Here is a 22,230-nt window from a genome sequence, read left to right as displayed (position 1 = left end):
GAGGGGACATAAGTGATTTGGAACGTCGTACTATTATAGGACCGCGGCTAGCTACGTGCTCGAAAACATACGCTCCGGCCCGCCGCTCCCTCGCCCCGTCGCCCGCCGAGGTTACTAGATTCGAATCCGTGACACCTTCGGCACGATTGTCGCACAATCACCTTGCCAAGTCAGCCTCTCCGTCATCCAGCGCGCACGCCGCTCCGGCCCCGTGCCCCCGGCCGCCCGGCGAACACCGTTCGCCGCTCGGCGAATTATGAGGCACTTGTCAAGCATTTTCACGGGGCCCGGCCACGCCCCCAATGCGCGGCGCGCCTCGGCAAACGGTTAACGGGTTGTCGACGCCGATCGAGGATGTTTTACGAGTTGTTAATGTCGATCCACGGGGTGTTTTACGAGGTGCCGCGAGGGTGGTCCTGGTCTTTTATGCTCGTTTGGCTAATTGCGTGGTACTCGCTGCTTGGAGGATGCTCCCGTTTCGCGTGAATATTATACAGGGCGCTCCAAAGTTGCAGTTTTGTGCGCATCGGTCTGCCAACGCTGGTAGGTAAAAGTTGAAGCAAAAATATGAAGGGTTAGGTTTTATTTTTCCTTTAAGATTTACATTCTATAAAGGTGGCGCTTTAGGATCGGCGTGGTCCTATACTGCCCAAGGAACTCTAGTCGTGCAAAAAAAATATGAAACTTAAACGCAATGGGGGCAGGGCAGATTGAAATGGAAATTTAAATGAACCTTTTTAACCGAGTTCAAAAAGAAGGTTATAGATTCGACTCGTATGTATTTTTTTTTTATGTTTGTCCCGGCGTAACTCCTCAGCATATGGACTAATTTTGATGTTTTTTTTTTATTTGAAAGAGGGCATCAATATTGCTGTAATACTTTGCCAGTGCTGGTTAATTCAAACTTCGTTTCATTACATTATTTTAATTTCATGTATTCTCGCATTTTAGAGTATTTCCGCGCGTTGAGTTGTAATATAACGAATCTAAGACATCCTTATTCTCACTTTTTCAAGTCGCTTATTTTTGGAATCTTCCCTTTCTAGCAAACGGTTCTTTTTGTAGGAGCAGCTCTTCTTGTAGGCCTATTCATATATTATTTTAAATAAATGTAGTTATGTAACATAAATAACTAAAAAGTAAAAAATGAAGAAATTAAAACCGACTTCAAAAACAAAAATGCACTAAAAAGTAAAATATAATTTTTTCCCTTATTGAATCTACGACTATCCATTTTTTAAAGTCAGATTTACACAGTGCAAATTATGAGGCGCTGACATAAAAAATTGATAGTCGTAGATTAAATAAGGGAAAAAATTATTTTTTACTTTTTACTGCATTCTTATGTTTTCGAAGTGGATTTTAAATTTTTTAAAAGTTTTTTCAATGCATCGGAGAGCGTTTGCGGAAGTATGTGTATATAACATTCTGTTCTTACTCCGACTGTAGAATATACTGAAATTTAATTGTTCAACTTTGGAACACTCTGTATACAGTAGAACTACTATTTGAGGCGTTGAGAGCAAAACGGACTAACCCACATTTTTTACAAAATTGAGTTAATAGCATTCCAATAGACTGTACTAATCATATAAAACAGGAAAAATTATTTATTTTTTCAATGTGGGTTAGTCCGGGTTTGCTCCTAATGCCTCTAATTAAAAATTATCTAATTATCTAAAGTTTATCGAAGAACTAAATAGCGAGGGTAACTGCAAATGATTCGAATTTTTTGGTCGAACAAGTGGATTCGAACATACATTTGCTCGTTCTTCTGATTTAATTTATTTCATTTTACTTTCTCTTTTACAAGTGTTCGAATAACTTATTGGCGTTCGACAATAGTTTAATATCTACATCTGGTGCTGACTAAAATTTCGTCCAAATGGAGCTCTGCCGAAACTTCCCTCGGTGTCGTTCGCACCAAGGAACAATAATTGCAAGCAACGAGTACAAGACGCCGCAAAAGTGCGAAGAAGCCGCAGGAACTAACGCTGCGCGCATCTTCCGCGCGCCATTGCGATATGATTTTGAATCGCGACCAGTCCTTTTCGAGCCTGCCACCCCTTCGCACGGTGGAATATAAGTAAAAACGGGGCTCAGCCTTGAATTCGAAAGTCAGGAGCATCGTGAATGCCAGCACCTTTTCTTCCACACCCTCATTGATTCATGCACTTTCACTAGCAAGAACTTTTCAGCTATAAGAACTTGGCTAGTTCGAAATTACTTATAACAAGGAAACTTGAAGGAAGGCTGTCCAATAATACTTAACCGAGGATATTTATTCCTCGAGGAACAGTGCAAAGAATAGCCCCTCCATTTTATTTTCCCAGCAACCCCTCGATTCTCCCTAGACGTCGAGGAATTTGAATCCCGAGGTGGGTAATACTTTACTCATTTTTAATAGAAGGAATGCCCAACCATATTCTGCTTTTCTCGGAGAGTGATTATTATAGAGTAGAATGGTTAATTGAAGTTAGACTGGCATCGGATTTCCGGGCTTCGAGAATAAATGAGCGAATCGATAATGTATCTTGGTAAGCAGCGGTAGCTCAATCGATTCCGTTAGACGTGAAAATTTAAACAGGTTGCATGGATTCCCCCAGCTGCTGGTGAGAAAAAGAGTTCCTGCTAAAAGTCGATGCCCTAATTGAACATTCGGAAAGAGAATCATATATTTTTGATAGTATAAAACTTCGCCATCGCAACCTATTAAATACTGTATTATTCTTCTGGACCATCAGGGATTTCATAAAAATTTCATAACCCCTGGATATCATCAATGGTCCATTGGCAATATCGAATATCAAGTTTTAATGCACCTCCGCGCGAGATGTCCTTTGTTACACGATTGTGTCTATATTTGACAGAATTATTAATTCACCTTTACACTTCCGCGTGTATTCCTTCCGCAAGTAAACAATTGATGGTATTCCCCATCGATTCATCCCAGTTATGTGCCATTAATTCTTTAACATTCCTTTGCACCGGTCGATGTTTGTCAAGCACGAGATCCGATTGCTTGCTGAGGCTATTCGTTCGCCGTGAATCAATATCCTCGTCTGGCGACTTCCTTAGGTTCATAAGCGCGATCATGAGAGGCGTACATGCTTCTACCATAACCTCGAATCGTCATGTATATTTAACAGGGAAGGATAGAAGAGGAATGAAACGCGGCAAGATACCTTGGACTTTGCATCCTTCGTTTCGATTTTACAGTGGCGACGACGGCGTCTTCGTGAATTGTGCTCGGCGAGAGGTTTTCAAACGCCGGTCTCTACTACCCTTTTTCAATCAACCGTACTGTTATTACCGTCCTCGGTGTCTGAAGGTATTCAAAGCTCAATGAATATTAAGAGGACACCCGAGTCTAATAAGAAACCAAGATGGCCGACTGCAATACTCCACCTGGAAATTTACCGATCTCTAGAAATCTAATCCACGAGGCGCAAGAATTCGTACGATTGATATTGCGTCGAGCAAAATTGAACAAGAAAGCACACCATAGCAATTATTCAGTGGAATATAAACAGCAGAGGCCTGCGCGTTGCGACTATTCAACGAATCAAAATGGAGGCCATATTGAAACGAATGGAGGAACTGCTGGAGCAACTGAAATGCCCAAGAACTGTCCAACTAAACGCTAAAGTAAAAGAGTTTATGGAAACCTAGTAAACGCAAGATTGAAAGCTGCCCCTGCACCCCTTCAACCCGATAGACAGCAGAGTCAACTAAAAGACTCATTCGTCCTTTCCCTGACACTGAGAATTTGTCCGCTCGTGGACCAAACGAATTTCAGCATCGCGCCCGACCAGTGCCAGGCTAAGAACTCTCTAAATGCCTCCACGATCCGGGGTACAAACGAAAGGATCGTGTATTCCTGGAAACAAGTGTCCTCGGGGGAATCACTGGCAGCCGACTGAAATAACAAATAACCACGGGAGGGGGACACTCGAAGCCGATGGATTTCGCCCTGTTTTGGGAAACAGCGGCGAAACGCCTCGGTGGTCTCAGACTTTCCCTGTAATTCGATCCTCCCGGAGCGCGCATATGGGCGACGAAAAAGGGGTGTTTTGACACGGCTCGCCGCGGGGAACAGGGCCCGCCGTTCGGTTTCGACTTACCCAATGGTACAAGCCGATAATGGCGTTCATTACGCTTATTAACACCCGTCGGTCTAGCCTTCTCCCTACCCGTGAACTGGGCTGACCCTAGCTTCTGGAAACTTGGTATACCGCGGGAAAAAGGTGTAGGGGAGACCAGGGTGAAGCGAGCCTAAAAAAATTTGAAGTAGAATACAAATTTTCCCTCTCAATAAACATGTGTGGAAATAGATTTATAGTATAATTGCATCCCCAGGGATGCTGAAATAAAATCAGAACTTTAATTAAGGATATAGGTAATTATTAACCCCTTGAGCTGGGATGACGTGTGTGGCACGTCAGCTTCTGGCTTTTTTCCATCCTGGTTGTCAAAAACTGTGGCAGATTTTTCATTTTTTTTGAGGTTAGTTTCTGTTTCATCACGCCCCGTGGTTTTCTAGCCAGCTGACAGTTTAGGATCTTGCGCATCTGTTCTTTGCAGCTGACAAAGGAAGATCCCGAACCCGAAAATTCTGAAACTTTGTGGATCTGTAGGGTATTTCACCCTGACTGAAAATTCGGCTATTTTCTGATTCTGTGTTATAACTCGCGAACTGCAAGAGATAAAAAACAAGTTTCAAGACAAAAGTTACTTCTTTTAATTAGATCTAGCATTTGGTAAACATTATTTTATAGTTCACGAGTTATAACACAAAATCGGAAAATAACCGGATTTTCAGAGGCCAATTACACCCGCTTAGAGTAAATTTGCGCAGCAAACAAAAATTGCGTTGTAATCAGGGGGAAATTCCCTACATATTCGCAAAGTTTCAGAATTTTTTGAATGTTCGGGTTCGGGATGTTCCCTTGTCAGTTTACCGCGGTCACTTTACCCCGAATATTTACTCAGTGGAAAACTAATTATTTATTAATGTTGGGATTAATGTTTTCTTAAACGCGTGTACATGTATGTTTATAAGGTTGTTTTAAACACGTAGAAAAAAATTCAGTTAAAGTAACACATTTATGACAGATTTATCCGAAAAGCTAATGTGGAATGAAAACCAATCGGAAGTCTCTAAAAATTAATTTTTAGCCTAAATGATAAAACCGTAATCTAATAGTAAAACTATGAAATGAAGGAGCAACGAGAAATATAAAGAAAAAGTTCCCACTTCCTGTAACTCATGACCAATTTATTTCAGATGATAATCTAGCAATATAATTTTATTCTGTATTTTTGTATTTTTCTAAAACCAGCTTCATTGTTGAATATTTTACGTTCATTTCACGTACCTGTATGAAAAGCCCCAGAATAAATACCAAGACTGGTAAAAGCAGTGGGAAAGAGAATTCAACTGTGTTATGATACTCAATAACCCAGCAGGAGGCGCACCCCATATTGTAACACAGGTTGCCGCTACCGGATCAAAAATACCCAAAACTAAAACGTAAAAAACCACGGTTTCACAATATATATTATTTAACTTTGTAATTTTTATGTTAAACTACAGTGTTTTAAGAATCAAAGAAAATTGATGAAATATCTTAAAACCTTAATTAATATTCCTTAAAAAATTGTAACAAAAACTCAAACAGTCTTCATATTTTCGCAACTAGCGCCTAGGTGGTAAATTTTACCCAGTAGCGCCTCCCGGCGAGTTAAGAGCATTCAATACTTTTACAACGATGGATCCGGATTTTGCCTCATATTCGACAAGTATCCGCTGACTTAGGCCGCCTGTCCACGCACCGTCGAGTCATAGACGCGTACGCGTAGAGACCGATCGTGCGCCACGCATCATGCAGATCAATGATCGACAGATGCGTCGTACGATTGGTCTCTACGCGTACGCGTCTATGACGCGACGCTTCATGGACAGACGACCTTAGGAATATGCCTTGAGAGAGCGCGGTGCCTCGGACCAATACGCGTGGCAGGCCCGCGCGCCCTCTCCCGATACAGCCTCGATACCTTGCTCCCTATCCATGGCTAACTCGTTAATGAACCCATTCACATCTAGCCCCAATAAAGCCATCGTTCACGGAAAGGAATTCGAAGGGGACGGGCGAGCTTTCCGCGGCCAGAAAACCACGCCGCTATTTCGGTTGCGTCGCCGAAATATTTGAAGAACCGTTACTAAACTGTGCTGAATGAACTCAATGGGCTAACCCTTCCGCTGGCAATTGTACAGGACCGCGGCCGGCTATTGCCAACTGATTCCACGCAATCGTTCACCGGTGAATTACGCGATTCCTCGGGTATCTACCATCGGACCATTGAACAATTAATCCGTCCGCGTCGCGTCAGCCTTGGAAGCAAGATCGCGCCTGGGAATTGTCACTTACGATGCGCGAACGTAACGACGACCGTGGCAGAAAATAAAAGGTGGAGGTGGTAAGAGGAGAGCGGCGGAGGAATAAAAATACAGTCGTTATGAATTTCGCGGACGAGTCTTCCGCAAATTACTTTCCCGTTCGCGTAACGCTTCCGAGAAACCGCATACCAGAATTAAAATTTCGTCGCGCACTGCCGAGCTGAGACTTGATTGCGTTACTGGGTAAATAATGAAGCGAGATTGTACGTATGGCGGAATGAAGGACTGCGAGTTTGGTGGCCACGCACCCAAGGTGTTTCGGTGCCACAAAGAATTTGGTATCGTCTATATTCCACGCGGAGATTTAATATTTAATGTATCGGTAGTCGAAACGAGTTACCTTGGACGATTTGAGAGACTATACGGGGCGAATTCCACTTACGAATTCCGGTTTCTCTATACGCGACTGGACGCATCGTCAAGAATTTGAAACTCGATTTTCTTGAAAATGAAGCGGAATATCAAAAAATTTCATTCCTTTTCCTCGACTCATTTACTCGTCATAAGTCAAAAAGGAAGAGTGACTTTTTTTCATATCGCGCTTCATTTTCGAGAAAATCGACTCTGAAGTTCCTGACATTGCGTCCAGTCGCGTACAGGAAAACCCAGCTTAAGGAAAATCACGGGCGATTTGAGCGTAAGTGGAATTCGCTGACGGTTGCTTTTCGATGTTACTAACCCTCCCAGACGTTGCATCGGAGGTTAGGAGTTTCCTTTCAATGATCGACACCAGGGGAAGAAAATAGTACGCGTTTAACTCGCATCGAACGCGAGAGGTTCGTTCGACGTTGGACATGTGAGCGTGCAATTGGCAATGGAAAGGCAATTTCCGAATTGAAATTAGCCCGCGGAGCAATGCAAACAGAAAAGCACAAAAGGGGAGCGCCGAGAGAGGCGGCAAGTCCGGCGATGCTACATTTGGCAAACCGTCAAAAGTTCTTTAACCTTTCGGGACAAGGTAGCGAGCACCGCGAAAACGGATCCATAGGGTCAAAGGGCGAAGTACTAATATCATTTGTAATAAAAAAAACAATACCTGCAATCCAAAATACCAAGGTGATCATAAAACACCAGCTGGCACAATAAAACCCTGACTACGAGAAACTAAATAATCATCACCTACTGAACCCCAGCTTGGACATAAATTTAGTCGTTCACTAAGAATCTAAAAGATTAGAGGACTGACCCCCAGACCACATTCCGCATTCCCTATGCCTGCAATTCGTGCTTCCTAATCTGTCCTATAGTCTCTCGCCGAGATATAGCGAGTTGGCAGAAGCAGCAGGGGCTCAGGTCCTTAGTGGCTCTGAGTGTTTCGGTGGCATTAGAAGAGCAAAGAATTACAGCCCCGTAACAAGTAGCAAGCGACACATTTGGCGGCTGGTAGGGGAGACTGTTTGTACCTCGGGCATAGTGTTGGAACATTATCTGTTACTGGATATAGTGGCGCTGTATAAACGGTTGAAACTCATTACCTGTTGTAGAGAATGCCGCTAGGTAGCTCTAACGGAGGTTCTATTTGTCTGTAGTGCAACACAGGGCTGGATTTAAGGGGGGGAGGTAGGCAGGGCGGCCGCCTGGGGCGCCAAATTTGTAGGGGCGCCACTGTATGCGTTTATTCATTTATATCCGTTCTGCTAATTCTTTTGTATTTTGTTTTTCCTGTGTTATTTACACAGGATGGCGTTTCAAGCATTTTGCTTATATTGCCCAACGAACACATTAATTTTATTTTAGTCATTCTCCATTTTTTCCCCCTCTTCTCTCCTTCGGGTCCCAGCAGCAGCAGCGCACCGGGAGAAAGGTGGTCCCCCGGTCACCCATCTTTCCCCAGTACACCGCCCCGTGACGCTTAACTTCGGTGATCTAACGGGAACCGGTGTATTCGCCACGGCTATGGCCGCTGGTTCTGCTAATTGATTTTCATGCCCTTGGAGGGGCGCCAAGAATGCTAAAGCCGCCCCTGGTGCAACACGTATGTGTAGTGAAATAAACCAATTTTTAAGCGACAAAAGTAAATTTTTCCGTTTCTGTAATTTTATTATTTAGTAAGGACATTAAATTGTAACTGTGACCAGTATTACGTACATTGTACTCTACATCTCCTGGTTAGTAAATAAACATGCTTACTGCAATGGTTTTAGTTAGCCTCTAAAGTTTGCAGACATATTAGTATAAATGTGCACCCTCTTGTACCATGGAACATGGACCAAGGTAAACGATGCCATTTTTTGTTTGTTTTTTTCCAAATAATCATGCCACAAAGTAAAGAGGGTGTTAAGAGAGCTCCAATTGATCTAGATGCTTTGAAGAACGCTGCTCAGGTAGTTATGGCTCCTCCAGCGACTAAAATATCAATCAGGGAAGCATGCAAAGTTTATAATGTTAATTAACCACTTTGTCAAGTCTACTGGCAAAATTTCGGAACTCAGGATGCGCAACTTTTGATTATAAACTAAAATTTGACAGTGTCCGAAGGTGCAAAAGGTCGTGTTCCATGGTACATGACCAGGTTGTACCATGGAACATTTTACATGGCACTGACATTATAATTTTTAACTTTCAATATCGCTGTAAAATACAAAAATAATTACAGAACGTTGTAAAGGAATATTCAATATTCACCATCATCACTTTTCAACCCTTCGTTGACACTCTGGGTGTGAGCCACCAGAAGCTGATTTTGACGCTCTGTACCTTCTATATGCAAAATGAATACTTTTTCTCCAAAGCTGACTTACAAACTATTTTCTCTCTCAAAACATTATATCCGAGCAACAACTCTGTAGATTTTTAGCTTCTAATATTGAAATTTGTAAAAGTTACAACTATTTAAAGATTTTCTATTTTTTTCTCGGCATGTGGTAGTCTAGAATTTTTTTACAAAAAGCCGTGATTAAATTTCAATCAAAAAACTATAGGAATATATTCTAGAGACCTTAAAACTGATCCATGATTTTTATTATGACGATTGGATTCTTTAGATGATAGTGGCAGTTGTTCAAACATTGCTCTGGGTGTGAGCCACCCAGGTACGTCAAAGTTGCTCGAAAAAGGAGGTGTGTCAACGAAGGGTTAATAAAAAAATATCCTAACCAAAAAATAAAAAAAAAAGTAAAATGTAAAAAGTGTTCCATGGTAAAACAGTCTCCCCTACCCTGAATGGTATCCATTGCACACCACTCGAGTGAGTCTCAGTGCGGTGACAATTTCTCACCGAGGCATTGCACCTGAAGGACGAAGCTAAAGAAGCTGAAAAACCACGCACACCCGTGTGAGTGACGCAACACAGTCCCCCATGCCCCTGGAAGATGACAAGAGTGCACGCTGCACGTCCAAAAATATAATATCCCCGATCTCGCCAAGACGCTCTCTGTCGGTGTTTAGCGGGGCCGTGACGTAACGGGCGGGAAATTTGGGCGTTGGAAAAGCGAAGGTATATACCGGCGCTGGTTCGTCCACCCTGCGCGCGGGATTCCGCGTTCGCGCGCGTCGCGGAGCGGAACAACCGGCTCGGAGTTAAGTATAAACCGCGTCTCGTGACGGCCGAATGATTCGAAAGCCGAATCGCCGAGCATGTGACGGGAGCCCTCGTGGTCACTCACGTGCTATTCATAACCTGAACCCAAGAGGGGGCCACCTCGCGTCCCGTCCTGCGATTTCCCGGCGTCTGCATGCACCCGGAGAGGCCAGACGCGTCTCTCCCCCTGCGACTCACGCGCAACCCGCCCCCAACCTGCATTCCCACGTGCGATTCGAACGCGTCGCCAACCGCGCTCGCACCACTTACCATTCCGTCCCGATCACCCCTTAGTGACAATGAAACGAGTGGAGGAGGAGCTGCAGCGAGCGCCCCGCGGAGATAAATCGGGTGGCTCATGGTGCTGGACACTATTTCCCGCCGATCGGTCACGCGAAAAGTTAACGAAATTCCTTTAATGTAAACAGTGTACCATCTGACACGTAAATGGCACTGTTTTTAATTATCAATTATTAGTTGGAAAAAATGGCTCGGTGTTTCGAATTTAAGCATCAGTAAACAAATGACTATTCACAGCGACAAACTTCGTCGTCAAAAAAATGTGTCGCAATAAATGAGCTCTGGTTATAAATTTTCAAAAGTATCATGTAAATTTCTTACATGATTTTTAGGAAGACTGTATATGCCTCTTCTTGGGCATTTATGTTTCAATTACTGTATATATAATCATATATTCGGCAAAAAATAGTGTCGAGCACTATAAGTCCACTGACTCCTGTGCCGATTGAACCGCGCCATCTTTCGGAACAAACCGAAAACGCCACCTGAATGGGGTTATTGGTACCATGATTGGTTCTACGTTCCCCGATTCACATGTATGCTAATTCCCCATATGGTTCCTTGAGTGTTCAGATTTCTAATAGGAAACAGAAGGCGTGGACTATAAATCGGTGAGGAATATTAGAAATATAGAAGCCACGTTTACTATTTCGTCGCTCAAACCCCGCTCCCATGAATGTTATCGCTAGCAAGTAATGGCGTTGAATTTCCTGCAGTAAGCATACATGTGAATTGCAAACCCTTAGTACCAATGACCCCATTCAGGTGGCGGATATAGTTTATTCTAACATATGATGCGAATCGTTACAGAGCTTTCCTACGCTGAGAAGCTGCATACCGTGCCCAGTAAATATAGATCAGTGCTTAAAACCCATGAAGCGTGAAAGGATATCCTCGACGGCACTGTTAGGCAGCCATTATGGGGCTGCAGTTCGGTTGGTCACATTTGTGTAGTGATTAGTCTGACACTTTATTAAGCGGTAAGAAAGGGCTTCATTTTCTGGGAAGGTTTGATACAACCCTTAACCCTTTGTCAGTGTACGTGTCCCATGCGGGCAACGCCGATAGGCGTTCAGTGAGTACCGTGAACAAATGGGACTGCAGGATTTCCGCATGTCACGTACGGCAAACGTTTCAATCGCTGTATTCGAAGGGTTAAGGTCAGAGCGTTGGAGCGGAGCTCGGAGCAGGAGCGGAACCGGAGCTCGGAAAATTTTTACTGCTTCGCTGCTCCAAATTTTTTTTTACTATTTGAATTTTCTTTCATATTATAAGACCAGATGAATGAAATGTTTTTAATAAATACCAATTCTCAATTTTTCAATTCTGAAAAAATGTTATATCGTAGGGCCGCGCAGCCTGTTACTAAGGAGGCATAGTACTTTCTTTGCCCGAAAATTAAGCATTCTTTATGATTTTTTTTCTATATGAAAATGAAAAGCTAGAGAGTTGGGGTTTGTTGCAAATGAAAGATCACTCTTTGAAAGTATTAAAAGAATTTTTATTTTAAAAATAAGCAGCTGGAGCGGAGCCCAGATAACACGGGACGTCTTAAAGACGTCCACTTTACGTCCATTTTAGGTCCGAACGCTTGTCAGCCTGATTTGTGAAAAATTGACGTCTTTAAGACGTCTTCTGGACGTCTTAACGCTGTATCCCATTAAGAACGAGCACATACCGATATTTGAAAAGTATGCTGCTCAGATTCCCGAACCTTTCGATGGACTTCCGCTTCGACCACAATATTATTTACTCCTCGCAATTTTCTCGTCTAATGAGCGTCGTATATTGATCAGAAACAGTGTAATTGAAAGTTGTAACCGCAAGTTCCTTCGTCACTATCAAAGTCCCTGGTGACTCCAACCTAACTTCTTCTCGCCTGACAGACAATCGGCTCCACCGATGTGCGCGGACGCAGAACGTTGAATGGTCGTTAAAGTTGGAGGCCTGAACGCAGACTGTCCCGTTGCACTTGTCTCAGATAAGATACCGAATAGATAGAGCAGGTGACAAGTGTTCCTCGGGGTACGTAACAATAACCCAAACACTCCTCCAATTGGTCGGGCCGCTTACTACTTAACCTGCCGAAGCATGTGCGCTCGCAAACGACGTGCAAAGCGAGTTTCAAACATGCTTCTGTGACACGCTACTTGGTCACAAATCATTCAGCGAGACTTAACATTGTCCTTCCCTTCGCACATCGCCAGCGTTTCACTAACCTTCTCACCCTGCCCAGAATTCCCTCGCTTCGGAACCCGAAATACCTCCTCCCTCTCCAAAAAAAAAGAAGAGGAGAGGATGAAGTGGTGAAAGAGAGGCGATCCACAGTTCGCGTCGCACTAAATCTTCCGCGCGCGGCGACTCGGCGAAATAGTGCACACAATTACCTACGCTGCTCTTCGACCAGAGGCACGTAACCCGTGTAAAACCGCGCTTTATTACACAGCTGGTTGCGCAATCGGCGGGGAAACGACGGCGGCAGTCGCATCACGGTGCAACAACTATGCCGAAGCGATGGAAATCGCGTTCACGAGGTTTTTGCCCGGTTACGTCGACCGCGCAGTCATTCCCCGAGCTCTTCTCGACTGCTCGCCCGTTCCTGAGCCTACGGGCCCTCTGCTATAGCAGGGGCATAATCAATTGGCCGCTCGAGGCCACTTTCTCGGCCACTGTGTGCTGTACTGGGAAGCTAGAGACAGCTTTCTTGGATTCCAATGTGGGGAATGCTTGATGCGCCTTAGCTATAGTCTGTTGCATGAAAATAATGGTGAGAAAATTTTGCTAGCTACTACTGTATACTGTGATGCTTCAACTAGTGGGAGGTAAGTCTAGAAATTTTCTATATTTTTTTAGGAGTAGTAGGGAGTTTGATTCCATCGATTTTGAGAAGACACTTATGGGGGTCTTTCAGGAATTTATTGCGACGAAAATAAGTATACTAATGGAATAAAACTTTTTTATATCTATTAAACTACATTTATACAGTAAATAAAAAATATAAAAGTAATAAGATTATTGCTTGTAAAATGCTTTTGAAAGCAGTCTTGATTGGCATGTTTAAAAATTCATGCCTCGCTCGTGAAGGCGATTTCAGCTGTTAGACTCATCTGAACCAAAAAATCCAAACAGATTCTTGATCAGTACGATGGTCGCTATCGCTCGGACTGTAATTAACGATTTATCTTCAAAATTAGCAAAATACAGGAAAAGTGTTCTTCGGCTTTTTTCTTTTGCTATTTTCGATTTTAAAAGTAAGTTAGACTCAATGAAAATACTTGGTTGTAGTCCCTGCGAGAGTCACAGGTGTGAAGAATAAGCAGTAAAATTTATAAAGCAATCGGTTCTATGGATTTTGAGACTTTATCTTCACGATGTGAATAAATGACGTTTCGAGAAAAATGCGCCCAAAGTTTTCATCTGCAGAGACCGAACCTCTGCGCACCCTACAAAATGCCTCTGTAGAAGCTAAAATAATCGGAATTTTTCCACGAAAATTTAACCGTACATTCTTGAGGATATATATTTTCGAAAAATGTTTTTTAAAAAAATCGATTTTTTGCAACTCGTCCAGCCGGAAGGACCCCTTAACTTTTGGATCCAAGTCGTGTAGTTTTGAAGAACCTCCCCGTCTGAACGCAGAGAAAGTAACCTTCTCGTCCAGGGTTATGTTTCCCACATGTTGACTATTTCAATAGCCTATGTCTGCAGATTCGTGCCAAGAAACGTTCCCGCAGAGTGGCGGGGGTAGACACCCCTCGTGGCCTTGAGTGGCCAGTTGATCTTGCTCTGCCTATAGTCTAGCAGTAGGTGCGTGCTCGGTGGATTTTCAACGTCTATCTTCTCGAAAACAGAGCGCTTTACGAAAACGTACAGTAGTGGTGATCGAAAGGAACATAAAAACTCCTATTTTCAGGAGTTTTACACCCTCCATTTATATAAAATAAATTCCCATCTGTAACGCGACTATCTCATTTCTCAAACTTTCTTTCGACCACCACTGTACTTATTCTACCCCTCCAACTCGCGGTGAGAACACTCCTTACCCAGCTTTGCCTCAATTTCTACCGCACCTTGTACTTTACAAGCAACCAAATTGTAACTCTTTTTTTTTAAAGATACATTTGCGAATAGCCTGCGAATTTGCTGCATTCGAAACGGCTGGAACGTGCCTTATTTTTCCGTAGAGGCTGCCTCTCTGTTCTCTCGAGCCGGGTTATTCGAGAATCGATAGCGAGGTGCGAGCCTCGGCCGGTTACGTAACAAGCAATGTGGTCCAACTTGGAGCGCACGTGCGTTCACGCGTATTCATCCTCATTCCTGCTGTTTTGTCAATGTTATACTTAGCATCTCTACAGACGCGCACGGTACCGGCACGTCGAATGCTCCTGACTGATTTGCTGGGCTATCATGCGTCCCCATTTCAGAAAACGTCCGCCCCCTTCAGGCCCTCCCAGCTACTGACGCGATCGTTTCAATCTTTTACGAACCTATACATCAGTTAGTGGGTGGCAATTGATTGGTAACCCGAGGTTCGAATACCCTGACGTTTGCCGCAATTATTTATTTGTTCGAAAGAAACAGCTGTCCTCTGGGAAGTGGTTAGTGAATAATGCCCTGAAGGATGAATGTTGGATTTACTTTAGCAGTCATTGCGAATTCAAGATGTAATTGGAGGAAATATTTGTTAGGACGTTGCTATCAATGGTTTTAATTATATTATGGTTTAAATTATAATTATATTTAATTTTCAAGCGGGGCCGGCGGAACCCATTACGCGAGTTATGCGCCGCATAAATGCGCCGGCTGAAGGGGGCGCTGAGAAACATATATATATCGCGCGCTTAGTAATAAAATAATCCAACTTTCACATAAACAAAATGTAAATATAATTATTTTTTATATTGTACTGCGTAAAGGAAAAACATATTAAATAGAAAACCACTGCAACAATTTGGGGGTGTCAAATATTTTCCTGCATAAGGGCGCCAACCATCCTCGCGCCGGCCCTGATTTCAAGGGATACGGGAAGGTGGATGCTTCGGCTAAAAGTCTCATTTCGACTTGCTGTGACGACCACGCGAGTGTTTCTCTGCGAAAGAAGCACGCAAGTGGAACAGTGGAACGCAATCTGCGCTGCGCCCAGTAGTACGAGTCAATTACTGGGGCTGCCCATGGGGTCGGCGAGCGTCACCATGGGCAGGGCAGTAGGGTGGAGCGAAATATGGGGGCAAAATATTTTTTTGACTATTCACGATTTCTAATAGCGGGCAAAAGTTGCCTTTTATAAAGTTATTTCAGCTGTGAAGGTTTGATCTTGATGAACAGATTTTTTCAGCTGTCGCAAGCCATTCAAAAATTCATATTTACTGATTGTGCGACTTTTGACTGGCTTGCGGCACCTCAAAAAATTTGTTGATCGACGCCAAACTTTCACAGCTTATATAAGATTATAAAAGGCAACTTTTGCCCGCTATTAGAAGTCGTGAATAATAAAAAAATATTTTGCCCCTATATTTCGTTCCACCCTAATGGGCAGACGCGCAAAAAGCAACTTTGTGCAGTAACTTCAATGGGATTATGATTCGCATTATACACTCCTAAGGAAGTAGATGTTTCGAGCAACCGCACGGTGTATACGCTTTTTGGAGGAAATTATAATTGAAATATAGACTAGGCGAGCTCTTTGTGACTTTGTAAGAATAGAACTATGTAAGTTGGAAATGTTAGAAAATTAAATAACGCAGGGTAACAGTTTTTAAGTAAGATTAACTTACAAGGGGAGGACACCATATGGTAGACACCGATTTTGACGAGCCTTGGCACGAAGGGTCTATGTCGAAAATAAGTAAATAGGTGTCCGAGCGTTTCTGCCAATGGGCCTTGATAATAAAGATATTTACGTGTATATTATTAAAAATTTCATAGATTCCCTTCTGGAGGCGTCGGGGTGCCTTCTGAAGATGTCTCCACGTTAAAAAAAAACTTTATAAATTTTTTTATTTAAAAATTATTTTTTTTATAATTTTTTTTTTTAACTTGGGGAAATTTTCAAAAGCCCCCCGACTCCTTCAGAGGGGAATCCCCCGTGGGCGCCAGGGTAGTGTGGGATTTTTACCGATTAAAACCCCACGGCCACTATGAAATTTTTAATAATTTCCATGTAATAAATATTGGCTGAAACGCTCGGACACCTATTTACTTATTTTCGACATACATCCATCGTGCCAAGGCTCGTCAAAATCGGTGCCTACCACATGCTGTCCTCCCCTTGTTATCTCACATTGTTCCTCAGAGTCAATTTCATTTAATTCCAAGACGATCCCTCTTCAGTGTGGAACGCCCGCGAATCAGAGCAATTAGGCGGATTCACAGTACTCGTGCAACTATTTCCATAACGAAATTCTCAGCATAGCAAAGAATACACCAGCCAGAAATACTGGAAGCCCATTTAGGGTCAGCATTTCATCAGGAAGATAAGACACTACAGTAGCAACACAAACCCAAGTTCCCCAAGCATTACCAAACCTCATCTCACTCACCCAATCAACTTAACGAGGAATCTACTAAGCGAAGACTTACTGTTCCATTTACCAACTTCCACTCACCACCAACGAACCCACCACACATATTTTTCCTTCACAAGGATACTCTGAACTACTCGCCCCAGGGACATAGGGCTCTACTCGCAGCTCCATTATTTACCAAGGACGTACGAAAGAGATCCAGCCACGGTGTAGCTACTCGATCCCCAATGTCTACCTTCTCATGGTGACATTGATTTCCAAGTTGGAGCACAACCACTATCGAGGCGCGACGGTTGCCCCTATTGATTCTCTCCCCCTCATCTCCCACCCGCTTCCCTTTCTCTCCGAAGATCTTTGACCCTCCCCCCGGCGGAACACGCCGCGGAAAAAGGCTGCGAATGTCAAGGGTCGCGGATCGGGTATCGTCGGCGAACGCGGATTTCGAGGGATGCGATCGGGGGATGCCTCGTTAATGGGAAGCAGAATGGTCTGGAAGAGCCATCACTGCGAAATACATCGCTGGGCATAATCAGGGTGTCTGGCGAGCGAGGTATCAGATTTTCCAGGGTGAATTGCAGATCAATAACGATAGAGATAGCCAGTGAATCGCGTGGATCTTCTCAGATAGGAAATATAAAATACGGGGAGGTTCAGCTTACTGTGACCTTGAATAGATGCAAGCTGCGCCCACGAGGGGTGACTCCGGAGGATAGTTAACCCGGCGGGAGGCGCACCCCATATTGTAACACAGATTATCGCTACCGGGTGAAAAATACCCAAAATTGAAACGTAAAAAACCACGGTTTCAGAATATTTTTCTTAACCTTGTAATTTTTATGTTAAAGTACAGTGTCTTAAGAATCAAACAAAATTTATGAAATATCTTGAAATCTTTATTAAAGTTACTTAAAAAATTGTAACAAAAACTCAAGCAGTCTTCATATTTTTGCAACTAGCTCCTCTGTGGTAAATTTTATTCAGTAGCGCCTCCCGCTGGGTTAAGGTTCGTGGGTTGCTTGGGATGCTGGAAGTTTCGCCATAACGTGACAAATGTTTGAGCGCGACTTCCTTGTGTAGTTTGCGGAAGGGAATTAATATTTATGTTTGAATAAATTCCACCAAGTCATTCCCCTGAATTTTCCACGTACGCGGAAGGTCGTGCATGTGTCTTATCTTTGCTACGAGATAACCTTGCGCAGGGAACCCCATGCGCCTTATCGAGGAGATTGAAGTGGGTATCTAGGGGAAGACATATTTTGAATAGCTTTCCTTGATCGTTACGGGAGGAACGTTCAGGAGACTCCTAGCTGGAGAGGAATATGCAGGTTCTGCTTTTATGGACACTCGCTGATTTATGAAGGTTTAAAGGAGCAGTCCCTGTGAAAGTAAACACTGCTGGAGTCCCGAACTTCGGATCGCGAGTATTCGCATTTTGGAGAACCGAAAGAAAAACTCGCGGACTCTCAAGGACTGCTCAACTCTACCTGCTGCGTGCGCTTTCAATAATTAGACCGTCGATTATCAATTAGAAAGCGGCTATTACAAAATATTCCGTCTCGCGGAAGCGGCAACGAATTATTCAAGACCCAATGAATATTGAAGCGAAGTAAAAAATTGCGCAATCGCTGCAACGCAAGCAACTTTCCAGAGAATGCTTCCTGTCTCGGCCAAGTGCTTCGGTCTTCCACGGGAGCAGATTAGAATGATTTCATCTCAACTTTCACCCCCGCTGGAAAATTATTTTCTATTCCCAATGGAATAAATTGCAATCGAACAGGTGCTCCAATGCCTCAGTTTCTTAAGGCACGAACGTTCATCAGCATTCGCAGATAATACAATTATTTTTTATTGCAGCCATTTCGAGAGCCGCAGGAAAATATTCAGCGTGGTTAATTAGCAGAGAAAACGCGCCAAACGCGCTTCCCCCACTGCGCCGCATAAAAGCGCGCGAAACCTGGGCGTTTTGAAATCATTACGCGGCTCGAGTTTTCGAGATCGCCGGGTAGAAGGTTCGGTACTGAAACGCGGAGATCGCTGCTACACCTCTGTTTACGTTTACCATTAACACCGGTGACCCCATGCTGTTTATCATCTATGAAACTCCCGTTCGAACCGGCGACCATAATTGCCCATTCAATACGAAACGGAGACGAGCGAAAACGAAAGCGAGATACGCGCGGAACGCTCCGTGTTTATTAACGCCGGACGCGCTTCCCTCGCGAATAACTGGTGCAACGATGGAGCAGAAAGGGAGAAATGTCACTTTTCTTTTTAAAAACAGGCAGCTACGATCAGGTGACTGAATCTGCAACGGATTTCGAAGTAAGCGCAAGTTCGACAGAAGTCTGTAAAAAATTTATTTCCACGATAGTTTATTCCCCTGGAGGTGGATTCAGAAACGTCGGAAGAAAATTCCTTCGGTAAATCTGCCGCGAGATCTAGCTACTTGCGTGAACCCTCGTAACCTTATCGGGCGGCGATAACGCAAGCTGCCCTGATAAACGCTGGAACCAAGCAAGCGTGGAATCGAGACTTTGGGAATATAGAAGATAAAAAGAGCAAACGGTGTAAAAGCATCCAGCGATAACGCTGGGAAAATTCTGCGCTGTTACATTCGGAGATTATCGTGCGATTAACACTGATCCAATGTTTTGTACACTCGCCTGGGATATGTAAATTCGTATCGTAGTTAAAATTCGTAGGGGAACAGATTAGCTACTAATTCTGATGGAGGAATGAACTTCTCTTTTTGCTGCACGTGTTTCAGTCCCTATATCTTTTTAGTTTATGCCAATGAGACGTTATTGTTAAACTGGCCTCGAAGGACACCACGTTTCCTCGCTTTCCCATGGGATCCAACATGTCTACTGCCACATACCGCCATCTGTACAAGTGCGTTCTGCTTTCTGAGCGTTGTTAGGTTAGGAGACACGAAGTGTCGTTTCTCTCGAGTCCGAGTTGCATGGTCGCATGATACGAGACATGCCGCGATCTCTTATGCAATAATCGGAATGACGAGAGGGCAGAATGCACGCGACAGCCACCACTTTCACTGAAAAGGATAATGGCCACCGTTCGGTGACCACGTGCACACCCTGGGCTGTATGAAAACACCAAGATCCTACCGCGAATGTGCATACCACTGAGAAATCGAAGATATCCACTTGGAATCAGCAGAGAGTCAGTGAACAGATGGAAATCAATCTATTTGCGTGTAACGCAAAGTCCCATGCGTCAAGGACGATGGCAGAAAAACTTGGCTACTTAGAAAGTGTAATTTTATTGCATTCTTGACGGGCGTCCCTTGATCTCTCCTCGATATATTTTCATCTCCCTAATAGCCTCGATTACCTTCAGCGAGATAAGTGCCCTGGAAGCACGTACAAATTTGGAACCTCCGGGTCCTGTCAAACCGGGGCATGGGAAAGCTAATCGATCGTTGGAAACTGCGTAAGAAAGTCACGTGGGTGGCATTTCCATCGAACGCACGAACTTCCAACAATTCTGCGCTCCGTCTGCCCCAGTCGGACGCTGATTTCAACCGAGTCCCTCAGAACTGTTCAAAGCACATTCCCCTAATCTGCGTCTCTTACTTCTCCTCGTGGCCAGTATGAGTCTTCCTCCTCGTCGAAGCTTTCTACAGTTTCAATTCTCGCGTCTAAAACCTGCGAAGCTGCCTCGAGCAAGGCCACGTTAGAGGACTGCCATGGCGAGAGGGGATGCCACCCTGCGTAGGAACCACACCACACGGTTCTGAGATAAGTTAACGCGAGCACACGGTGGCGAGACAGAGCGTGCGATTTTTGCACACGAGTTTACCCTAGCCGTGTCACCGGGCTGTGTATAGATGGAGGCAGCGTATGCGGAGTGGGGCCGTGTCGACGGAGTACACCTCCGACGACCAAGGGGGGTGGACTGAGGCAGAGAAACAGGAGGAAGTTTCCATGAGAATTGAGCTTGGCGGTGAGGTAAGGTCGCGTGTAGAGCGGTTGCCTAGATAGACAGGCATGTTGCAAGGAGAGCCATGGAGGGTACAGTCGATTCTGGCCACCGTGCATATGCAAGTGGGCATCGACTGTACCCTCCGCGACTCTCCTCCTTGCAACATGCCTGTCTAGCTAGAGCGACCGCTCTACACGCGACCTTACCTCGCCATCAAGCTCCGACGCATATATGCACAGCGGGCAGAATCAAGTGAGCGGAATGTACACGGATCGATGCACGGGGCTGGAAACGATTCTGTCCCGGGCGGAACACAGCGAGTTTCGCCGAGAACATCGCGCTGTCACCGGGTCAAGCGTTACGTACTCGCGACAGTGGCCCCATGCTCTTGTTTACCCCCATGCTCTTGGATGGTTTTTTTTTTCCTCGCTTACGAGAGAACTACAGCATCAAACACGGCGCGTCGGGGGCCCACGAGTGCCCACAGTGTGGCGTGTCAGCAGGGGACACTTCGGACAACGCGAGACGACAGTTCCCAGGCGAACTCCGCTCGACTGTAACAGAACCCCGCGTAGATGTCATATGGCGCGGCTCTCGGTTTCGGGTATGATAGATGAATCGACCGAGGGAGATTGCACGAGCGGTCGGCCAGGGCTTGCACGGGGTAACGTCGGGATGTTTGCAACTCACTCACCATCAATGCTGAGATTTTTCCATCGGGTCTTTCGCTTGGAACCCTTCTTGCCCATCTCTCGCGAAGACCGAGCTGGTCCTCCTCCCTTCTGTCTCTCGTCTTCCCAGTAATCTCGGCCGACTTTTCTAGGACGAAAGCTCCGCCGAAATCATTGTTGGCGACCGCGACAAATTTCGCCGCTACCTTCGCGGTAGCATCTTATCGAATGTCCGCCGAGCGAGTGTGTCCCGTGTCGCTCGTCTACCCGACAGAAGAAGCTTTTTGGGAACGGAACTACCGGACGAGCGATGCCTGCCCGTAGCAGAAGACAACTCTAATACGTAATTCTCGCCGCACGAATAGCGACCGCACACTGCTGTCCCCACCTCATCCCTCCCTAAATGGTCCCCACCCTTGCGCTCGTTGCCCCCTACTCTAGCCCCATGTCACTTGGACGCGCACCGTCGCACCGACAACTTCTCGTCCCGCTCTTATTTAACAGAGACCGGCTTACTCGCGGGGAGCACGCTCTCGCCGATTGTTTGTAGTAAAACGTGCAACCCGAGCGGAAAATTAACGAGTGACATGCAAATCAGTGGCGGTGAAATCGATTCGAATTTCATCTCTTTGATTCAGACGAATCGAACGGCGGCTGGTCCGCGCCTGCGCAGACGATCGCCGCTTGCCACGCCCCCCAACGGCGGTTGCCATGGCGACCGATGTAAACCGTCTCTCGCCATTTTATCCGGCTTCAGTCGTAGCCAGGTACGAACTCGGATTTTCCATGCTCAAGTGTTTTCGAACACTTTTT

The 22,230-nt window shown here is 44.7% G+C and overlaps 2 protein-coding genes across 3 annotated transcripts in view; one reads left to right on the top strand and one right to left on the bottom strand.

Moving 5' to 3' along the window:
• Positions 1 to 21,742, bottom strand: part of LOC143375891 (uncharacterized) — a 49,559-nt gene extending 27,817 nt beyond the window's left edge. The window contains exon 1 of the mRNA XM_076825509.1: positions 21,441 to 21,742. Within this exon, the coding sequence (XP_076681624.1) occupies positions 21,441 to 21,495 (55 nt within the window). The 5' untranslated portion in view covers positions 21,496 to 21,742. The remainder of the gene's footprint in view (positions 1 to 21,440) is intronic.
• The window catches only part of LOC143375894 (aladin), a 36,541-nt gene that overhangs the window by 12,178 nt on the left and 2,133 nt on the right, over positions 1 to 22,230 (top strand). Inside the window, exon 1 of one of the 2 annotated variants that reach the window (XM_076825514.1) lies at positions 21,799 to 22,184. The exons of the other annotated variant lie outside the window; for it this stretch is intronic. The gene's annotated coding sequence lies outside the window, so the exon portion shown is untranslated. Of the gene's footprint in view, positions 1 to 21,798; positions 22,185 to 22,230 lie in introns of those variants that run through there. 2 annotated transcript variants of the gene reach the window in all.

This window comes from Andrena cerasifolii, chromosome 13 (genome assembly GCF_050908995.1).
Source record: "Andrena cerasifolii isolate SP2316 chromosome 13, iyAndCera1_principal, whole genome shotgun sequence".
In the NCBI taxonomy this organism is placed as follows: Eukaryota; Metazoa; Arthropoda; class Insecta; order Hymenoptera; family Andrenidae; genus Andrena; species Andrena cerasifolii.
The sequence above is the reverse complement of the archived record's forward strand: the minus strand, read 5'-3'. Positions and strand labels throughout refer to the sequence as shown.